Source organism: Hyperoodon ampullatus, assembly GCF_949752795.1.
Source record: "Hyperoodon ampullatus genome assembly, chromosome: 15".
Classification (NCBI taxonomy): domain Eukaryota; kingdom Metazoa; phylum Chordata; class Mammalia; order Artiodactyla; family Ziphiidae; genus Hyperoodon; species Hyperoodon ampullatus.
The window spans coordinates 19,164,628-19,185,606 of record NC_136928.1 but is presented as its reverse complement, the minus strand read 5'-3'; the positions used below and the strand labels follow the sequence as shown (position 1 = coordinate 19,185,606).

General features: G+C 45.8%; 1 protein-coding gene and 1 pseudogene across 3 annotated transcripts in view; both read right to left on the bottom strand.

Moving 5' to 3' along the window:
- Positions 1-20,979, bottom strand: part of NPAS2 (neuronal PAS domain protein 2) — a gene marked incomplete at its 3' end in the record, with an annotated part of 111,868 nt that overhangs the window by 55,580 nt on the left and 35,309 nt on the right. For both annotated transcript variants that reach the window (XM_079721378.1, XM_079721377.1), the window contains exons 2-4: positions 17,699-17,847; positions 9,903-9,994; positions 2,395-2,484 (exon numbers count right to left, since the gene is read on the bottom strand). In XM_079721378.1, the coding sequence (XP_079577504.1) occupies positions 2,395-2,484; positions 9,903-9,994; positions 17,699-17,847 (331 nt within the window). The remainder of the gene's footprint in view (positions 1-2,394; positions 2,485-9,902; positions 9,995-17,698; positions 17,848-20,979) is intronic.
- On the bottom strand, positions 2,940-4,345 carry LOC307064387 (protein Njmu-R1-like; annotated as a pseudogene). Its single transcript has 2 exons — positions 3,618-4,345; positions 2,940-3,424 (listed from the first exon to the last, which is right to left on the bottom strand). The product of its transcript is annotated as a protein Njmu-R1-like (transcript).

Sequence of the window (20,979 nt, the reverse complement as noted above, 5' to 3'; positions counted from 1 at the left end):
GAGGACCCCCAGCCTCGTGCACCCTGGAAATGGGCTGAACCACAAAGGTCAGATGGATTCACAGTAATGCAAAGGTATCTGCGTTGCAAAGCAAAAAATGCTTTTCTGGGCTACAACACACAGTGACCCACCAAGGAAAAACATGGACGGTGGTTTTGATCTACACACAGCATCGTCTGCAGCAGCAACGGGAGCAGGGAGTGGCTTCTGAGGAAAAGAATGACCCAGGACGATGTGGAATCCTGGGCCATTAGGGAAGCTGGGGTCATCACCGCCAGCGGAGCGGGGGTGAGCTGCCCACACAGCAAGGCCACAGTGCTCCCGAGCAGGTGCGGCTCGGGAGAGGCCACCATGGTCCTCCAGCATCACCCGGCCAGCAATTCCCTACGAGCAGGCACACCGGGCAGCTGCCACCCTCCTCATCTGTGTCCTGGCTGCGCATCCACCCACGTGTGGGAGTCAGGGGTGGGGGCTCAGCAGTTTGGCGGGGCTTTTTGGGAGGAGAGAGAAGGGAGGACGTTTTAGCCCAATCAGTCCCACAGGTGCTCCTGGTACAAGCTTCCTTCCAGGTTGGTCTCTGTGGGAATAAACGATGGTGTGGCGGGAAATGGAAGGCTGGCCAGACGCCTCCGAGGGGCCCTCCAAGGTGGACCCTCCACCAGCCGGGTGCTGCTCTGTGAGTCAGAGCATCCTGACGGGGGTACCAGGGAGCCCGCAAGGCTCAGGCTGAGAGGAGGGAGTGTGATGGAAGATGGGAGGGGGGAGGGAGAGGGGGGAGGAGAGGGGAGGGGAGGGAGATGAGGGAGGGAGATGTGGGAGGGAGATGAGGGAGGGAGGGGGAGGGAGGGAGATGTGGGAGGGAGATGTGGGAGGGAGGGGGAGGGAGGGAGATGTGGGAGGGAGATGAGGGAGGGAGATGTGGGAGGGAGATGTGGGAGGGAGATGTGGGAGGGAGATGAGGGAGGGAGATGTGGGAGGGAGATGTGGGAGGGAGGGAGATGTGGGAGGGAGATGTGGGAGGGAGGGAGATGAGGGAGGGAGGGAGATGTGGGAGGGAGGGAGATGAGGGAGGGAGGGAGATGTGGGAGGGAGATGTGGGAGGGAGGGAGATGTGGGAGGGAGGGAGATGAGGGAGGGAGGGAGATGTGGGAGGGAGGGAGATGAGGGAGGGAGGGAGATGAGGGAGGGAGGGAGATGTGGGAGGGAGGGAGATGAGGGAGGGAGGGAGATGAGGGAGGGAGGGAGATGTGGGAGGGAGGGAGATGAGGGAGGGAGGGAGATGTGGGAGGGAGGGAGATGAGGGAGGGAGGGAGATGTGGGAGGGAGATGTGGGAGGGAGGGAGATGAGGGAGGGAGATGTGGGAGGGAGATGTGGGAGGGAGATGTGGGAGGGAGATGTGGGAGGGAGGGAGATGTGGGAGGGAGATGTGGGAGGGAGATGTGGGAGGGAGGGAGATGTGGGAGGGAGATGTGGGAGGGAGATGTGGGAGGGAGGGAGATGTGGGAGGGAGATGTGGGAGGGAGATGTGGGAGGGAGATGTGGGAGGGAGGGAGATGTGGGAGGGAGGGAGATGTGGGAGGGAGATGTGGGAGGGAGGGAGATGAGGGAGGGAGATGTGGGAGGGAGGGAGATGTGGGAGGGAGATGTGGGAGGGAGGGAGATGTGGGAGGGAGATGTGGGAGGGAGGGAGATGTGGGAGGGAGGGAGATGTGGGAGGGAGATGTGGGAGGGAGATGTGGGAGGGAGATGTGGGAGGGCCCAGGACCACGCGGCACTCGCCCTCCTCCGCACCCCACCTGGCTCCCCAGGACAGGACGGCAGAGCTTGCCCTCCTGCCCAAACCTTCCTTTTTCCTCAAGTCCTTCCTGGTCCAACAACATCTTCCCAGAGTATTTCACTGCCCCCCTCCCGCCATCATGCCTGGCACTGAACCCTTACCACCAGCAAGCGTCACAACCTACCGCATCTCAGTTACATCTCCAGCGACCCCCAAACCCCCTTCTGTCCCCAGCCGTCTGGTGCACATACCTCCCCCAGCTCTCAGGGGACCTTGTCTTTCTTTGCAGGTGTCTGTCAGCCTCTGTAAAGGCTCTGAGCTCTGCTAACTGTGCCATAGGCTCACGGCTCCTGGGCAGTTTCTGGGGCACCGGAGGGTGAGGACCTGCACCACAGCCCCCATTCCAGGTCTTGCTTGTTCCAGGATGACACAGGCCTGGCACCCGCCTCCCTCAGGAAGCCTCCGAGGCTTGGCCTCGGCCTGGTGGAGGGCACTCCTTGACCCTCGTCACACACAGACTCCCGCACACCTGCAGCGCCCCGGCTCTGAGATCTGAATGGTTCTCGAGGAAAGAGGATCACACGTACTGGCAAAGGCCATCAGAACAGGAACTCACCGGTAAATGACCAAGGAGAGGCGTGATGCTGTCAGAAACGTAGAGGATGCTGCCGTCCGTCGTCACAGCGATGATGAAGCCGTCTAATGCCTGCGGAAAACACAACAGGTGAAGGCTCTTCAGTCGTGCTTTTATGGAAGAGAGGGTCACCGAAGCCAAGGACCCCAGGTTAGGATGCCAACTTTATTTCGTAACCCTTCAAATATATTCACGACTAACCTCACAGCACTTTCCTGTCTGGCACATAAGGCGGTTTCTTACACAGAATTTGTCTAGCCCAGGCCAACTGCTTGCAAAGCACAAAAAGGCTCAGTGAAAAGCAGGACCTACTGGTATCACGAAACAGAATTTAGCCACGGAAATTACCTAACTAGGTTTTTTTTTTTAAATGTCTAATTAGGCTTAATCTTAAAAGTACAAAATGAAAACATCTCGAATGTGTTTCAAATAATCTGAAATAGCAATCCTATGACAGTTATAACAACTGCAATTTCAAACACCAAGGCTTGCATAACTTCAGAATATAATCATCTCAAAACATGTGATCAAAAACTTGGGGCAGGAGCTTCTTTCATAAATCCTTTGAGGATGGCTACCACACTTTCGGCTTTGGGCATTTCTTCGTGTTCCACTTCAACAATCTCCAGAAGGATATCTCCACAACCACAGTTCTTTAGGAACATGAAACATTGAAACAAAGCATAATGATTCATTTCAGCCTGCCAGATAAATCTCTTCAAATTATCTGTGTCTTGTATGGCCTTTAGTTTAAAGTTCTCCAGGACTTGCCGGAAAAGAAAAGGGTTACCTCTGTCAGTACCATTCAGAAAAGCCTGCATTCCATCCTCACAAGACCAGTTGCTTCCTGCGCCGTGGAACTGAGGCTGGGAGCTACGACCGTCCATGATCACGGACTTATGCTGCTCCTCCGTGGTGGCCATGCACGGAGACGTCATGGTGCCTTCGTGAATAAGGCCTTGGAGACTGGCCACACTCAGAAACTTGTGAATGTCTCCTTTTGCTTTTTCATCTGATTTTTTTTTTTTTTTTGGCGGTACGCAGGCCTCTCACTGCCGTGGCCTCTCCCGTTGCGGAGCACAGGCTCCGGACACGCAGGCTCAGTGGCCATGGCTCACGGGCCCAGCCGCTCCGTGGCATTGGGATCTTCCCGGACCGGGGCACGAACCTGTGTCCCCCGCATCAGCAGGCAGACTCTCAACCACTGCGCCACCAGGGAAGACCTTCATCTGATTCTTTAACCTCAACGGGAGTATAGCTCAGAGCAGCATGTAGCAGAAAGGCAAGCTTCTTCTGAAAGAGATGAGCCACCCTTTGGATCGGGCATACAACATCCTCAAAACAGCTGCTCGGCTAGGACTGTATGTGGTTCTCCCCACCCCTTTTCTCACAGATCCTGTTATTTTTCAGCCCTTGAATATACTTGTCCAATTCAAGCCTGAAAAGCTCAAGTCCTTTTTCAGACCCTCCTAAAAAGCAGACCGTATACTCAAGAGTTATGTTCAGAGTCCGTTGTTGCTGTTTAGGGAAGCAGTTTTTCTTGTGGAAAAGGCAGTAGTGACAACTGACTCCGTAACCTGGAGTTCTCAGCTCCACACATGCAAACATGACCCAGCCCTTCAAAGGCCGCTCCCTTACAAAGACGCTTAGCGATGGAACTGCGCGGCTCTGCCTCCACTTCGGAGGGTAGATTAGTATCCGCCAAGGAGAGGCTGAAATCATCACCAGAGGGAGTTTCTGCATCTGTGCTACTTGGGCTTCCACCATCACTGTCCGCGCGCTGCTGTGCCCATCTGCTTCCGCAGTAGCTGCAGACACAGTAGCAGCTGCCGGGCGGTGGCTTGAGTCTCCGCTCCTCGGTGGGGCCGCCCTCCTCGCTGCTCTCTAGCTTCCCCTCAGCCCCATCCAGCGATTCCTGCCAGGAGGGGAGCATGGCGGCCGCCTCTGAACGGCCCTGTACCTAAGTAGTTTTAATGATAAGTGTACCTTTGGGCCGAATCAGAAATATCACAACTACCCATTAAAAGATGTCAGTGATATTTTACAGTCCTTGTCCTCCTATCCTCAATATCACTTTGAGTTCACTGGTAAACATTTACTAAAAGATACCAGACCTCACAGAGGTATTAAAAAAAAAGAAAAACTGTGCCTGCTGGTTGGCGTAGACCTCTGCTTACATCCATTGCCATAGAAAGACCTCCTGAAGGAAGTGTTTGTAAAGAACATTCACATGAATCCACCAAAGTGAAAGGTAAGGACCGACAGGGAAGTGCTGTGTAACTCAACCAGATCCATGAGAACAGCTCTCCCTCGGTATCCACGGGGGATTGGTCCCAGGACCCCTGCAGACACCAAAATCCACGCATGCTCAAGTCCCTGAGAGTTGCCCCCATATCCGTGAGCTCTACATTCTCAGATTCAACCAACCTCGGATGCGGAACCCACGGACACGGAGGGCCAACTGTATTTCTAAATAACTGGAAAATTCATTTGTTTAGAAGTTTTTACTGAGTGCCTGCTCTATGCTAGATGCACTGCTCTGGGTGCTCATGAGAGAAAAGATATAGGCCATCCATGTTTTCTCACAGACTCACTGTTTTGTTTTCAGATTCCTTATCAGATGCTCATGATGCTCTCGTAAGACATATGAGAAAGGTGATTTCTAAAATTCAGACTCTATTCAGCAGAGAATGGGGTCATCCTGGCAACTGGCTCTATGGGCACATAGATGAGATGGAGGAGATTAAAAACAAAGTCCACCTCCCCAGAAACAAATTTCTGAGGACGTAATACGCTTAGGCAGACCATCCCTGTAAACTATCACTGTTGCCTCACTGGCTGTATTGTTAAAATAGCATCTTCTGCAAATATGGGAATTTTTCCACTTTGGGGGAAAAACCCCCAAACTGAAATATGTGCTTAGAAAGTTCTGGAAACATTTTGTATGCACTCAGCTATAACCTCCTAGGGTGTTACTGAGCATCTGCACAGCCAAAGGGCACGGATTCCTTCAGGGTAGGAGGGTGTGGCCGAGTGCACAGCAGTAGTAAGCGGAAATAGTCCAGTAAGTGTGCAGAGAAGGGCACCCACCATCACCACGCACCAAAGTGGGAAAGAGTTCTTTTCACCAGGAAAATTAACATGTGGGTCATTTACTGTTTAACACTTACATACTGCAGGATTTAAGACTGAAAAATATATTAAAGTACATTTCTTAAGTGGACCTCATCCTCTTGGAATTTATCTGTGGTTTTCAACTGGGAGCAACTTTGCCCCCCTGGGGATATCTGGTGATGTCTGGAGACATTTTTGGTTGTCAATTCTGGGGTGGGTGCTCCTGGCATCTAGCGGGTAGAGGCCAAGGATGCTTTGAAACATCCCACCTACAACACACAGGATGTCACTACAACAAAGAATTATCAGGTCCAAAATGCCAATAGTGCTGAGCTGGAGAGATTCTGGATCAGATTTATGGCCCATGGTGAACACCGAGGTACATCCTAGTGAACTTTCTTTCTTTTTCCCTTAAGTATTTTTCTAAATTAAAAAAAAATCATATTAGTAGTGCTCCTGGAAGTGAATTTTTTTGAACAGGTGGAGGCACTGTTGATGACGTCACCTGGACCATTTTAGAAAAAGTAGATTAGAATATCAGGAAAAGCAGGAGCAACATACATTCTCTTCTTGCACAGGGAGCCCATGCCCTCTTGAATTTGTAAAGCAACTGGGTGTGAAAAAGCTGAAGGTATTTATAGATGGAAGATAATGCTCATCAGCCCATTGGCGTTTTCCATCAAATGCACAAGAATTACATCGAGTCACTGCTTTAAGAATGCTCACGATGGTTAGAGAAGTCCCATCAGCAGCATTTGAGAGGGACTCAATAGAACGTGATTGAAAAGCGGTGTGCCCCTCTTATTGCAATGGGGATTTTGGCAGGAGCTTCAGGGATGCCAGAGATGCCATAATGGCCCGAGTTTCATACCTGCCACACACCAGAAGGAAATGAAACCACCCTTTTCTGCCAATTCCTGGCTCTGATAGAATGTTTTTTGTCTTCTCTGGGACAACATCTGGGCTAAGACAAAAGATGGCTGTAGCTTTCCTGAACAAAATTCAGAAATACCACACACTCCCTAATTGCCAGTCAATAAGAGCTTTCCCTTTTTTGAGTTTACTTGTTCCAATGCTTATAGCCACCATCTTGGCCAGTTTACACTCAACCAGCTTGGCTGGTCTGCGACCAAGTCATTTTGTTCTTTCAAATTCCATAACTGTATGAGTTCTCAAGGAGTCTGGTCTGGGGCTTTTTTGGGAGAAGACGGAAGAAGGAGGGATTCATATCCAGACAGCACGAGCAGTGCAGTTCCCTGGGGCCTGACGGGTTCTGTCCTGGGTTTCATCTTCATTTAAAAAGGAACCTCCTGGGGGCTTCCCTGGTGGCACAGTGGTTGAGAGTCCGCCTCTCAATGCAGGGGACACGGGTTCGGGCCCTGGTCTGGGAAGATCCCACATGCCACGGAGCGGTTAGGCCCGTGAGCCATGGCCGCTGAGTCTGTGCGTCCGGAGCCTGTGCTCCGCAACGGGAGAGGCCACAACAGTGAGAGGCCCATGTACCGCAAAAAAAAAAAAGGAACCTCCTGGTTATGAAGACATGGCATCTGATTCCTCATGCTCCCTGAAATGGCTCTGAACAAAGGAGGGGGATATGCAGCTGGAGTGGGACACACACTATGGAGAAGTTGCATCCTGGAAAATGAGAGCATCGTCCTGTGGGAACCATCATGGGGAAGGTACAGGAGGCTCCAGTCACCCATCTTGTCTACTGAGGGGCAAGAGGGTAGAAGAGGAGCCTAAAACAGAGATAAGTCAAAAGTTCTAGTCGGTGGGTTTCCCATATGCCTCAAAGATGCAATTCACCCAGAAGGTCCACTTGTTGTATAGGCTTAATTTTGGGCCCAATTCACTCATCTAGCATGATTTCCTTTAGACTGGCTTTAGGGAGTCTACACTGGGAGCAGAGGAAAGTGCATAAAGCATATCCATACAAATCTAAAATCTTCTTTTTCTAGAAATTCCAGTCTCCTAAGTCTCAGTTCAGCCCCAATTTTTGTCTTTAAAATAAAGACTGTTATAAGAGGCAAAGAAGAACACTACATAATGATCAAGGAATCAATCCAAGAAGATACAACAATTGTAAACATATATGCACCCAACATAGGAGCACCTCAATACATAAGGCAAATGTTAATAGACAGAAAAGGAGAAACTGACAGTAACACGGTAATAGTGGGGGATTTTAACACCTCACTTACATCAACAGATCATCCATACAGAAAATCAATAAGGAAACACAGGCCTTAAAAGACATATTAGACCACATGGACCTAATTGATATTTATAGAGTATTCCATCTGAAAGCAGTAGAATACACATTCTTTTCAAGTGCACATGGAACATTCTCCAGGTTAGATCACACGCTGGGCCACCGAGCAAGCCTCGGTAAATTCAAGGAAATTGAAATCATATCAAGCATCTTTTCTGACCATAACGTTATGAGATCAGAAATCAGCTACAAGGAAAAAAAAACTGCAAAAAACACAAACACGTGTTTTGGAGGCTAAACAATAAGCTACTAAACAACCAATGGATCACTGAAAAAATCAAAGAGGAAATCAAAAAATACCTAAAGACAAATGAAAATGAAAACACAATGATCTAAAACCTACGGGATGCAGCAAAAGCAGTTCTAAGAGGGAAGTTTACAGCGATGCAAGCTTACCTCAGGAAATAAGAAAAATCTCAAATAAACAACCTAAACTTACACCTAAAGCAAGTAGAGAAAGAACAAACAAAACCCAACAGTTAGCAGAAGGAAAGAAATCATAAAGATCAGAGCAGAAATAAATGAAATAGAGACTAAGAAAACAATAGAAAAGATAAATGAAACTAAAAGCTGGTATTTTGTAAAGATCAACAAAATTGATAAGCCTTTAGCCAGACTCAGCAAGTAAACAAGGGAGAGGGCCTAAATCAGTAAAATCAGAAATGAAAAAGGAGAAGTTACAGCCAACACCCCAGAAATACAAAGGATCCTAAGAGACTACTACGAGCAACTATTATACATTGTTAACCTTATACAAGTCCTGTTCCCTCAAATCCTTTTGATACCCTGAAACTCCTTGGGGGGGAAAAAGTTGTGCTACAGACTTTTTAAGAGGGTTATATGCTAGAGGGTTATGTGTTTTAATTACTTTTCCCTAAGAATTAAAAGATTAAATGATTTCTGTGAAGTAGCATAATGATGCATTAATTCAACATGATATTTCACAAGCTCCTCTAAATTTAACATACTTAAAATGCATTGCTTCTGGAGAAAGTTCTGTATTTTCTTTAAATATAGTTCACATGCAGATTTAAGTATCTTTCATTTCATGCAAATGTACATTAATGCTTTTATATTTCATAATATTTGGACATCTTCATTCTGGCATTTTCTTACTCCAGTAACTTTCTGTTTTCTGCACAGTTAATCTATGTAAATTAACGTTTACATTAGTCTTATATAGGCACATAAGATGAGATCTAGACAGACAGATCCCAAAGAGCCATTCTCTAAAACCCTGCCAGGAACCACAGACACAGCCAGTGTCTAACTTCCTCTGGCTGAACCCATCCATCCCAGGTTTCTTCTTCTAATTCAAGGGCCCAGACATGCCATGTCTGGGGCTTTCTCTCTGTCCCCCATTGTATTCGAACACTCCCAGTCTTATCCCCAGTTCAGAAGTCAGCACCATCTGGATGTTTTTGCAGTGACTTATCCTCATCTGTATTGAGAAGTTTCACCCATAGAGAAACATGATGTTGAAAAAGGCCAGCCACTCAGATCAGTCAGATTTCCTCAAATCCAGCCCAGCAGATGGGCGTGGGCCCTTCACTTTCCGGAGGAAGAAATGTGAGCATCCTTCTTGGCACAGAGAGACCACGTGCTGGGTGGGGAAGCATAGTCACGTATGGCTGATATCCACACGTCATGTTGATGGAATAGGAGATCAAGTTAAAAGCATTGTTTTAAAAGAAGACTTTTGCTTTCAAAACGTGTCCTACTAAGGGAAAAATATATAATTGCTGCATTATATTCGACATAAATACAGGGCAAAGACATAATCCCCTCAGTCTCCCTACCTCCAACTCTGTTCCTGTCTGGCTCCCCCACTAGGTATCCTCTGGTTGGGAGATGTGAGTGGGCTGGCAGTCACCATGGCAACGGTACACACTCGCATTGAGTTTGGGGATATTCTCACTTCTACTGCCCAACTCGGTAGCCAAAACATAAGCAAGAGCAGGCAGATTTTTCAAGAGTCTATCTGTTCCCAGCCCTCTTTGCAGGGTCAAGAACAGTTGTTTACTTTGGGCACAGGGTCTTATCTGGAGCAAGCAGCTACATTTTAATTTGCAACCCATTAAGCTAATTGGAAAGTGCATTTCACCTCCAACATCAGCTGGGTGAATTCTTCGTTACTGAGGAATGAAGGCTTCCAGTCCTGCTGAATGTCACAGATTTCCGTTTGTGCTGAGACTTCTAAAAAAAAAAAGCATAAACAAGTTTTTAGATGGGAAGGCACCTAGAAATTGGAATTAACAGATGAAGCACACATTATTTCTATGTGATTTTGTGTAAATGTGTAGTTTAATGAAAGAAGCTCATATAAGGACATAGGTTACTCTGGTTTCTGAGGACTGGGTGCTTTGGATACGATGGGCTTAAAAACACCTCTTGACGTTTTCACACCCCTTTAATGAGGTTTCTGTGAGGAGAGAACCCCACCCTCTGCACTGGGTGTAGTGCCTACAATTAGCAGGTGGCACCATGCCCTTGAATTTCTACATGACAAAGCCCATCAGCGGTTGGAGTTAGGTGGTTGCCACCTCTTAAGGCAACAGGAACAAGGACAGGGATGGAGGGTCACACCCTTAAGCTGCTTCTTCATGGTCAAGGTGAAACGAAATGCTTTAGCGAGCTGGTATTTTCAAAATTCCAGAAACATCTTAGGTGCGTAGTATCTAACCTACTGTGTCTGTGCAGATTGTAATGTATTTTTCAGCATTTCCAGTTCCTGAATTATAATGTGCTATACAAATACATGTTACTTAGTTGCTTTTAAGGCCAGAATTTACTCTTCCCAAAACTTTTTTGGGTTAATCTGTACTTTGCCCGTTTCAAGTAACTACCTTGTTTGGAAGACGTTTTTCATATTTTGTAAATTTAATAGTCATTGGTCTTCACAGGACTCCTTAAACACTCTAGTTCTCCTGCCCTTTTGTCTTTTCTTTTCTTTATCATAGTTAATTGAAATTGGTTTTTACTATTCATTACTTAGAATAATTTCCTTCTGCTTCACAACTCGGTAGCTTCATGTAAATTCTTAGGATTTTTGTCAAGTTTGGGAAAACACCAATCAAGTTTCTTTCCTATAAAAACTGTAAGATTTCAGGGCATTTCACTTTTTTTGGTTTTCTGACTAATCTTCAAAGCTCTTTTTTGTTTTTTAATTTTTATATAATTTTTAAAGGTTACTTTCCATTTACAGTTATTATAAAATATTGGCTCTATGCCCTGTGTTATACAATACATCCTGGAGCCTATCTTACACCCAATAGTTTGTGCCTCTCAATCCCCCAGCCCTGTATTGTCTACCCCCTCACTGCCACTGGTAACCACTAGTTTGTTCTCTATATCTGTGAATCTGCTTCTTTTTTGTTATATTCACTAGTTTGTTGTATTTTTTAGATTCTACATATAAGTGATAGCACACAGTATTTATCTTTCTTTGACTTATTTCACTTAGCATAATGCCCTCCAAGTCCATCCATATTGCTGCAAATGACATTATTTCATTCTTTTTTATGGCTGAGTAATATTCCACTGTATATATGTACCATATCTTCTTTATCCATTCATCTGTTGTTGAACACTTAGGTTGTTTCCATGTCTGGCTTCTGCCTTTTTGAAAGAGGGTGCTTTATTAATAAAATACCTCTGATAAGATTATTACAGGGAGCTCAAATGCTATACTGAATATATTTGTTTTTCCTTCAGTCTATCCTCCATCTTTTTTTTTTTTTGCAGTATGCGGGCCTCTCACTGTTGTGGCCTCTCCCGTTGCAGAGCACAGGCTCCGAACGCGCAGGCCCAGCGGCCATGGTTCACAGGCCCAGCCGCTTCGCGGCATGTGGGATCCTCCCGGACCGGGGCACGAACCCGTGTCCCCTGCATCAGCAGGCGGACTCTCAACCACTGCGTCACCAGGGAAGCCCTATCCTCCATCTTTAACCAATGTTTTGCTCCACTTTATGTAGTAAGAGGTTTCTTTAGGGGTTATTTTCTTGTTGCTAAGAAAAACCCACGTAGCTCTGATTTATCTCTTTACCTCAGAGAGAATCATATTCTGTTCAACAACTTCCTAGAAACTGCAAATTGTTCAGGCAGATAATCTATAAACGTAAACGAGGAGAGACACTTAAAGGCCTTCTCCTTTGACGCTGTGCTGTTGGTAGTTTCTCCGCAGGGAGTTTGGCGAGTTCATCCTGCCATCTGAGTGAACGGATGTGAATGAACTCAGTGGTCACTCCTGAATGAAGATGCTGTGAAGGGTGAGTTACACGTGTGACTCCATAAACCTTCCCAAGTTCCGTCACCCCGCATTCGCTGTGCGGAAGAGATCTCCCTTCTTGATTTCTGAAAGGATATTCGCTACTCTTGCACACAACTGAAGTTTTGTCTTTCATGATTTGAAAGGAGCACAAAAAAGCCACTAACAGCTGTTGGTCACTGAACACAGGAAGAAACCCAGGAAAGGAAACCGTGGTGGACAGGTAGTCAGCCAACAGCACTGAAGGGCCACCAGCAGGGACCAGTATGGGGACCCCTCTCAGCTGATGCCACTGTGGCCACAGGCTGTGCCCAGTGAAAGGCATCCTGGGAAGCAGAGGCCGGGTGCTACACACACATCTGGGCCAGCTATCGTTCTGGGGTCCCAGCTGAGCCAAAGAGGAGAGGGTGAAACTGCCCGTTCCTCGGATCAATGACTGAGACCCTTTTACCACTTAGGAAAGAGATGGACTTGCGGCTATGCTTATCAACTAACCCATAAACACCCTCCTCCTTTTCCCAACATATACGCTCATCTGTAAAATTCCTCTGACCATTAGAATCATGCTGTAGATTAATCGTTTGTCTAGGAGAAGAGTCTTTCTGGCAGCCCAAATCTGATATAGACAAGGACAATCCAACTTAATGGTAAAGGAAATGAAAGACCCATTTCTTTTAGATCATTCAGTATGACTAGATACTTTCTAAAACAACAGCATAATAATACTGAAAGCTGCCATTTCATTCACTTTGATTTTCAATAATCTGATTACAGCCCTTGCAAGTTAAGGCTCCATCCATAGCATGTTAAAAAATATACAGATAAAATGTCTCCAAGCAAGTTAAACTGGGAAACCGAATTCAGTGTTATAATCACATCTCTACTGGCATTTTACAGGAACAATATTACAAGCTATAGGTGACAGGGCAGGATTAGCAAAGCAATATCGTCAGAGTGGTTTCTAAACAGCAAGGGGAGCACAACCATCTGGGAGCAAATTTGCAGGGAAACATTGCAATCAGAAGCTGAACCCCCAAAGTCTGCCATAGTTTAAGTTGTACTTGTGCCCTAGAATGCTCACCTCCCAATAGCTCATGCTATGTGTGAACAAGCAGGTACGACTGTGGGTTATGGTCAAGGAAGAGTCTGGAAAATGGGGCAGAAAATAGACTGGATGGGGTAACTGTCACCCTGTCCAACAGGGACACTTCTCCTTGTTCTGCTGCCATCTCCACCCCACCCCCACTCACCAAGGCAGACGTATGGAAGGGGCAAGGATGAGGACTAGCATTTGATGTTGGGAGAAAATGACACTGAATCAGCTGAGACTCGCGCAGGAAGAGGACAGCACACAGGTCAGCCTGGTCTTGTCGAAGTAATATTTTGACGGGTGTGGATAAGGCTGCCCAATATGCCTTGCTATTTACATAGTTTAGGGGTTTCTCTCCTGTAATAGATACTGGTGACACAACATTTCCCTACAGAGAAACACGGTCAGATTCTCATTTTGATTTGGATTACTTCAAAGAGAAAAAGTATGCATTCCAGGATCAAGGTGTATCTCCCAAGCTGAGAAAACAGGGATGCTTGACTGATTATTGAGAAAAGAGCTAAATATTTATAATGACTACCTGCACCTAATCGTCATGCCTGATGTATCACGTGGTCTACCTTCAGCGTGAAGGCAGAAAGCACACCTAAATCCACAGTTCTTAACCCTGGCTGCATGCTGGGATCACCTGGGCAGCTTTAAAACTACTGATACTTAGGCCTGACCCAGGGGTGAGCTGGTAAAAGGCTCTCCACACCCGAAACAGTAGTGTTTGCCTGTTTTTATGGTGTAAATACTCAGACCCTGGCTTATTTCTAGCTGCCAACTTGATGTCAACTGGCTTGTAAAACTCTTGAAAATTTAACAATCACCTTTTGCAAGCTGGTTCGAGCCGGCTCCAGCTCATAACCCGGGTTCCACCCCTAGAAATTCTGAGGTGTTGGCCTGTGAGGTGTGACCCAGTTCCATGTATTTTTAAAAGCTCCTCAGGTGATTCTCAGGGGCCACCAAAGGTGAGAGCCAGTAGTCTAAATGGCCACACTAATAAACAGCTACAGTGTAGCTATGGTGTCTCTATCTATAAGAGTCCCATAAATCACGTCTTGTGGAGAAGCAGTATGGTGTAATGTTAAAAACTTGGGCTCTGGAGACAGAATGCCTGGTTTAGATTCTGTACCTTCCTGGCTGTCTGAATAACAGTGGCCTAACATCTCTGTGCCTCGGTTGCCTCATCTGTGACAAGGTACCAACCCAAAGGGCCACTGTAAGGCTCAGATGAGTTACACTCCAGTGAGTTACTCTATGGAGCCCTTAGAACAATGCCTGTCTGGCTCAAGGTGAGCCCCGAATTAATGCTAACCATGCTATCCTCCACTCTATTGCAGATGCTTGTGGAGTTCATGTCCATTTGGATTATAAGTTAAGTTATTGTTCGTTTTTATTTTTTGCTTTAATCTAAATTTTGGTCCAACTGTTATGTTTCTCAATAAAATCTGTCTTGGATTTTCTATTTTCTTTTGAATGTGGAATAAGGATGAGGGAGATCTGGGGTTGACCCTGGTTGCATTTCAGGGGGCTGTGTGGAGCAGGCCTTAGTCTTAAGAAAAAGGTGAGACGGACACAGGCACTCCTGCTGGTAGGAGGCTGCATTTCTGCTGACTGATCCTTTCCAGGTCCCAGATTTGACAATTCTGTAATTCCACAGTGGACAGAGCCCAGCATAAATGTCACACTGATGAACTTGATCTCAGCTGTCCTATTTCTCAGTGGCACTGACCTAGTTTGAGTAATTTGCACACAATATCTTGGTAATCAAACCAACCTGCTCTTTCATTTAGCTAAATCATCATTTAGGAAATATAATCATTCTGCTTAAATTATTGGGGGCAATCAAATATTGCTGCAATACTTTATTGTTCTTGTTCCCGGCTTGACTGTTCTTCCCTGACTTTTAACAAAAGCAATTAACATATTCTTTACTCTCCCCTGGGCAGCTTTGGGGTAAAAAAGGAGATATATCATTACTGTCACATTTGTAATAGGTATATACAATTATTACAGAAATAATAAAAGAATAACAAGTATAATGAAACTTTCTAGTGTCCCAGCTGTGCCCTCTTCCATGAAATCATCTTGTCTAGGAAAATGTTCAGTGAAGGAGAAGCATCACGGTAAGCACAGAAGAACTGTAATTATCTCCTCAGTAATCTGACATTTCTGACTTTAATATGTTTGGTGTCGTGGCTAAGAAAAAAAAAAAAGAATTCTGTTCTTGCTTGTTAGTAGCTCCTGAACCCTCCCCTAACTCTTCTTCAATTTTTTTGTCCCATCCACAGGGGAGCAGTAGTGCAGGGTAGGCCGTGCTAAGAGGTAAAAGGGTTGGAAGGAGAGTAAAATGGAGACAGGATGATTTGAGAAAGACATAAGTTCAAGGATGGATTCAAGTAATAAATTCATATAATGGAATACTAGGTACCAATGAAAATGAATTAGCCGTTGCACTGGAAGAACACAGATTAGTCACACAAACATCATGTTCATAATGTAGGATTTCATCTGAGTAAGGGCCCAACAGACGAAACCAATCTCTAGTATTAGAAGTCAGCCAGAGAGTACCTTTGGGGAAAGCAGAGGTAAATAGGAGGGGGCAACTATTGGGGAAGCTTCCATTTCTTGACCTGGGTGTTGGTTTCCTGGCTGTATTCACTCTGTCATAACTAATTTAACTGTACAGTTATGATCTGTGTATTTTCTGTATGAGTGTTATACCTTTATAAAGTATTGAAAAGTTAAAAAAAAAAGAGTGGAGTGCTGGAATAACTAGATAGTCACATGTAAAAGGATGAATTTTGACTCCCTACCTTACTCCATATACAAAAAATTAACTCAAAGTGGATCAAATATCTAAGTGTTTAACCTATGGCTTATATCTAACTGCTTAAATTATAGCTTAAAATTATAAAACTATTAGAGGAAAATATAGATTTAAATCTTCATGACCTTCATCGACAATAGTTTCTTAGATATGATACCTAAAGCACAAGAAACCACCACCAACAACAAAAAGATAAATTGGATATCATCAAACTTAAAACTTTCTTATGTCAAAGGACATCATTAAGAAAGTGAAAAGACAACCCACAGAATGAGGAATGTATTTGCAAATTATAGATCTGATAAGGGTCTAGTATCCAGAAATCTTACAACTCAACAGCAAAAACATAAATAATCCAATTAAAAATGGGCAAAGGATTTGAATAGATAGTCTCTAAAGAAGACATACAAATTTGCCATGTGCCAATAAGCCCATGAAAAGCTCAACATCATTAGATATTAGGGAAATGGAAATCAAAACCACAATGAAATATCACTTCTTATCAACCAGGAAGGCTATAATAAACACACACACACAATCAGACAATAACAAGTGTTGGTGAGGATGTGGAGAAACTGGAATCTTCATACATTGCTGCTAGGAATGTAAAAATGGTACCGCTGCTATGGAAAACAGTCTGGCAGTTTCTCAAAAATTTAAACACCAAGTTACCATTTGACCAAGCAATTCCACTCCTAGGTATACCCAAGAGAACTGAAAATATATATCCACTCAAAAACTTGTATAGGAATGTTCAGAGCAGCATTATTTAACAGCCAAAAAAGTGAAAATAGCCCAAATATCTGTCAACTGATAAACAGATAAGTGAAGTGGTATATCCTCACAATAGAATATTATTTGGCCATAAAAAGAAACGAAATACAGATACTTGTGAAAATAAGGATGCTAAGTGAAAGAAGCCAGAAACAAAAGACCACATATCGTATGATTCCATTTGTATGCGATGCCCAGAACAGGCAAATCTATAGAGACAGAAAGTATTCAATAGATCAGTGGTTGCCAAGACTTGGAGGGAGGGTGGAAACGGGAATTAACTGCTAGTGGGGTCCAGGGTTTCTTTGGGGGATGATAAAATTAGATAGTGTCTACGGTTGCACAACCTGTGAGTATACTAAACGTCAGAGAACTATAAACTTTAAAGTAGTGAATTTTATGCTATGTGAGTTACATCTCAATTAAAAAATGGATTTGATATTAAGTCAATTAATTATTTTTGACTAATTTTTTCCATGGTATTTTTTTTCCTTCTTCCTAAACTCTTTGGTAGAAGGCCAAAGAGTTTAGGGGCAGAGGCAGCAATGGATGGAGACACCAGTACCGTCTGATCCACTGGAAAATGAATACCTGGGCATGGCAGGGCTATATGAAAAGGCTTGCTCCAGACATTTTTAATCAAGATGTCCCATTGTTACTGCCGCCCTGCTTGGGTTGGGTGCGACCTGTGAGTCTGCTCTGGATTCCCTCCTCTGGCTGAGAAAGCAATTGGGGAGGTGAGTGTCCTGTCCCAAACCTGCTGGAGACAGGGTTTTTCTAGAGGGTAGAGTGCCTTGGAAAGAGGAAACCTATGACAGAGGAGATCGGGTTTGCTGGGGAGAGAGAACCAAGCAGGAAGACCAACTTGATGAAGTTATGGCCAAATGGAAATGGCAGGAACGGAGTAAAAACGGAGAGAAGCGTAACCATTACCATTGTGCTTCTGTAGGAATCCGATGACCTTCTCCAGCACGGTGGTCTTGTCCATCTTCCGCGTGTTGCCAGGCAGCATGGAGCTGAGCTCTTTGATGAGAACATTGAACTGGTCCCGACGCTTCTTCTCAGACTTGTTTCGAGAAGCTCTGTCGATGCAAAATACACAGGTTACTGGAACATTCCACTTCTGGAAGCCTTCCTTACAGGACGGAGGCACTTTCGGTCAGAGTGTGTTCTGCTGAGATCATCTAATCAAAACTTTTCAAGGAAAGAAACGTGTGCCATATTTCCGAGCTGAGTAACAGGGACAGAAAAAATGTTACGCTAGGCTCCTGGCCACAAAGAGAGACGGTATCAGTGAGTCCTGACTCAGATGCAAAATCTTACAGATCGGCTCTGGAGCCAGATGCTCTGACTCCAGAGAACAAATGACATGCTGATTATCAAGATAAACAGCCCCGAGGGGTTTGCTGTGACAGTCTGTCCTCAGGCCCAAACCAGGTCCCCTCCAACCCAGAGCGCCTAGCCCGATGCCAAGTCACGAGGGATAGCCAGGCATCCTGAGTGTCCAGTAGAGAGCCAGTGCCACCCAGGGCACACGTCCTGCCCACTGCCCCAGAGCTCATCATCCTGTTGGGGAGTCCAGGCACACCCCACACAAAACCATCTACAAGCCACGCATGGTCCAGAGGCAATGTGACAGGGACTGCACGTGACTGTCAAGCTGCTAAATGTCGCTGAACCCTTTTAAAAATGACATGGGGGAAACTTCAATGCATGTTACTAAGTGAAAGAGCTAATCTGCAAAGACTCCACACTCGAGAACTCCAACTCTAGGACGTTCTGGAAAAGACAAAACTATGGCGACAGTAAAAAGATCAGCGGCTGCCAGGGGTTGAGGTGGTGGGGGAATGAACAGGTGGACACAGAGGATTTTTAGGGCTGTGAAACTATTCTATATGATACTATAATGGCAGATGTGTGTCATATATTTGGCCAAACCCAGAGAATGTACAACGCCAAGAGTGAACCCTAAAGTAGACTATGGTCTTTGGGGGACAATGATGTGTCAATGTAGCTTCATCAGTTGCAGCAAATGGACCAGGCTTGTTGGTGGGGTGTCTGTAATCGGGGAGGCTGTGCATATATAGTGACAGAGAGCATATGGAAAATCTCTGTACCTTCTACTCAATTTTGCTGGGAACTTAAAACTGCTCTAAAAATAGAGTTTTTTTTTTTAAATGACATACTACACTGCACGCCTACAGAAGAGATCAAAGTGGAGCTGCTCAGTTTGAGGGGAGGGGATCTGCTCTGAGCCACTGAGGCACTGAGGAAGCCTAGGATCCCAGGAACTCGCATAGGAAATCGCGGCTGCAGGGGCTGCTCTACTAGACAAGGGACCACCCCGCCCCCCATAGCCTGAAGAAGTCTGAGAAGCTGTGGCACCCCAGAGGCCTTGATCCTTAGACACACCACAGGGCAGGCGTTCCTCCACAGCCAGCTTACTCAAAGCTGATCCAGGGCCGGGAAAGCTGACCCACCCCTCCCAAATTCATCCCAGATGGATTCGTTCCAGAAAGGCAGCTCACCGAGAGAGAACAAGGGCCACAGCTGCAGGGTCCATTGAACTTACTGGTCCAGGCCCCCTGGGGCCCGGGGTCAAGGTGCCTGGAGCAGCAAATCACCCACCAGGAGGCCACTGGCCAATGCGTGGTCAGGACAGGATGCTGGTGGCTTGTGACAACTCAGCAGGTTCCCCTCAGAGGGATTCACCTCCCCTAGGGAAGGTACCAATATCCACAGGTGTCAGTATCACCATAGATTCAGCTTCCCCAAACAGCCCTTAGAAACAGAGGCACACACCCCAAACACCCTTTCCCTTGATGCTGTGATGGCCACAACCATTCCGCTTGTCACTGCCTAACTGCACACGACCTGTCTTGGTTTCAACCCACCCATTTACAAGTCATCTTTTGCTGATTTCATCTCAGTTTGGGGGGTTTCCTGATAACATCTGAGGTAATTCTTCAAAACTCACCTAAAGCGTGTGGTAGCTACCCTTACCTAAGGGTCTCTTCCTTTTCCTGACTTTTCCCTCCTTCCTCTCTCTCCTTGGATTTTTGGGAGGACCTGAAGTCCTCAAGGCATTTCTACAAAGGCCTCATTCCTAGGCCAGTCACTATCCTCAAGTACACTCTCTCCCAGTCTCTCCCACAGTCTGACTGCAGGTGTAGCAGTGAGATGCCGAGGTGCCTTTGTGCTAGTCCCAGGTAAAAGCATACTGTTCAAACACATGGGAGAGAAGAAAGGAACCTTTTAACTTTCTGAGTGACTGTCTATGTATTATAAATAATTTTTTGGCCTAGATTTGAAGAGTGACATGCAACCTCCTTAGTCAAAAAAAGCTCTGTTCCTGTCCTAGTTTGCCCATTATAAATTATTGGTGAGCAGATAACACCCAGCTCATTATGACTCTGTTCTCTTCTTCAGTGGGTATAATGACAGTGAACACAGCCTGGCAGAGACAATGATGAAGGCTTATATCATTAGTGACAGGAACACAAGCTTGCTTCTGTCAGCCTCTGCCTAGGACACATGATGGTACCCACTGGAAATTGGTCAGTGTCAGCTGAATCCACAGCTCTGAGCCAAGAAGGAAGAAAAAGGCCTTAAATGACCTTATTTCTGATAAGGAGGTCTGCTCGGCAGGCCCCGAGACCACCATGCCTAAGGCACTGGGAAAACAGGTTGAAAGACACTTAAACAATCAGCCTTTGGGTTTGTTTTTTCCTTTAAGGCATTATTTATGTTCAGTGAAACTCATCCATTTTATGTGTGTAGTTTGATGAATCTTGGTAACTGTGGAACCACCACCAAAATTGAACTGTAAAATAGCTCCTCCATCCTAAAAAGTTTTCTCCTGCATCTTTGCTGTTGATCTCCCCTGGACCACAGCCCTGGGAAACCACTGGTCTGCTGTCACTGTAGTTTTGTCTTTTCGAGGATTTCATATAAATGGAATCAGCACAGAATCTTTTTTTTTTTTTGCGGTATGCGGGCCTCTCACCGCTGTGGCCTCTCCCGTTGCACAGGCTCCGGATGCACAGGCTCAGCGGCCATGGCTCACGGGCCCAGCCGCTCCGTGGCATATGGGATCCTCCTGGACCGGGGCACAAACCCATGTCCCCTGCATTGGCAGGTGGACCCCCAACCACTGCGCCACCAGGGAAGCCCAGCACAGAATCTTTGACTTTTATTTAGCATAAAGTTTCGGC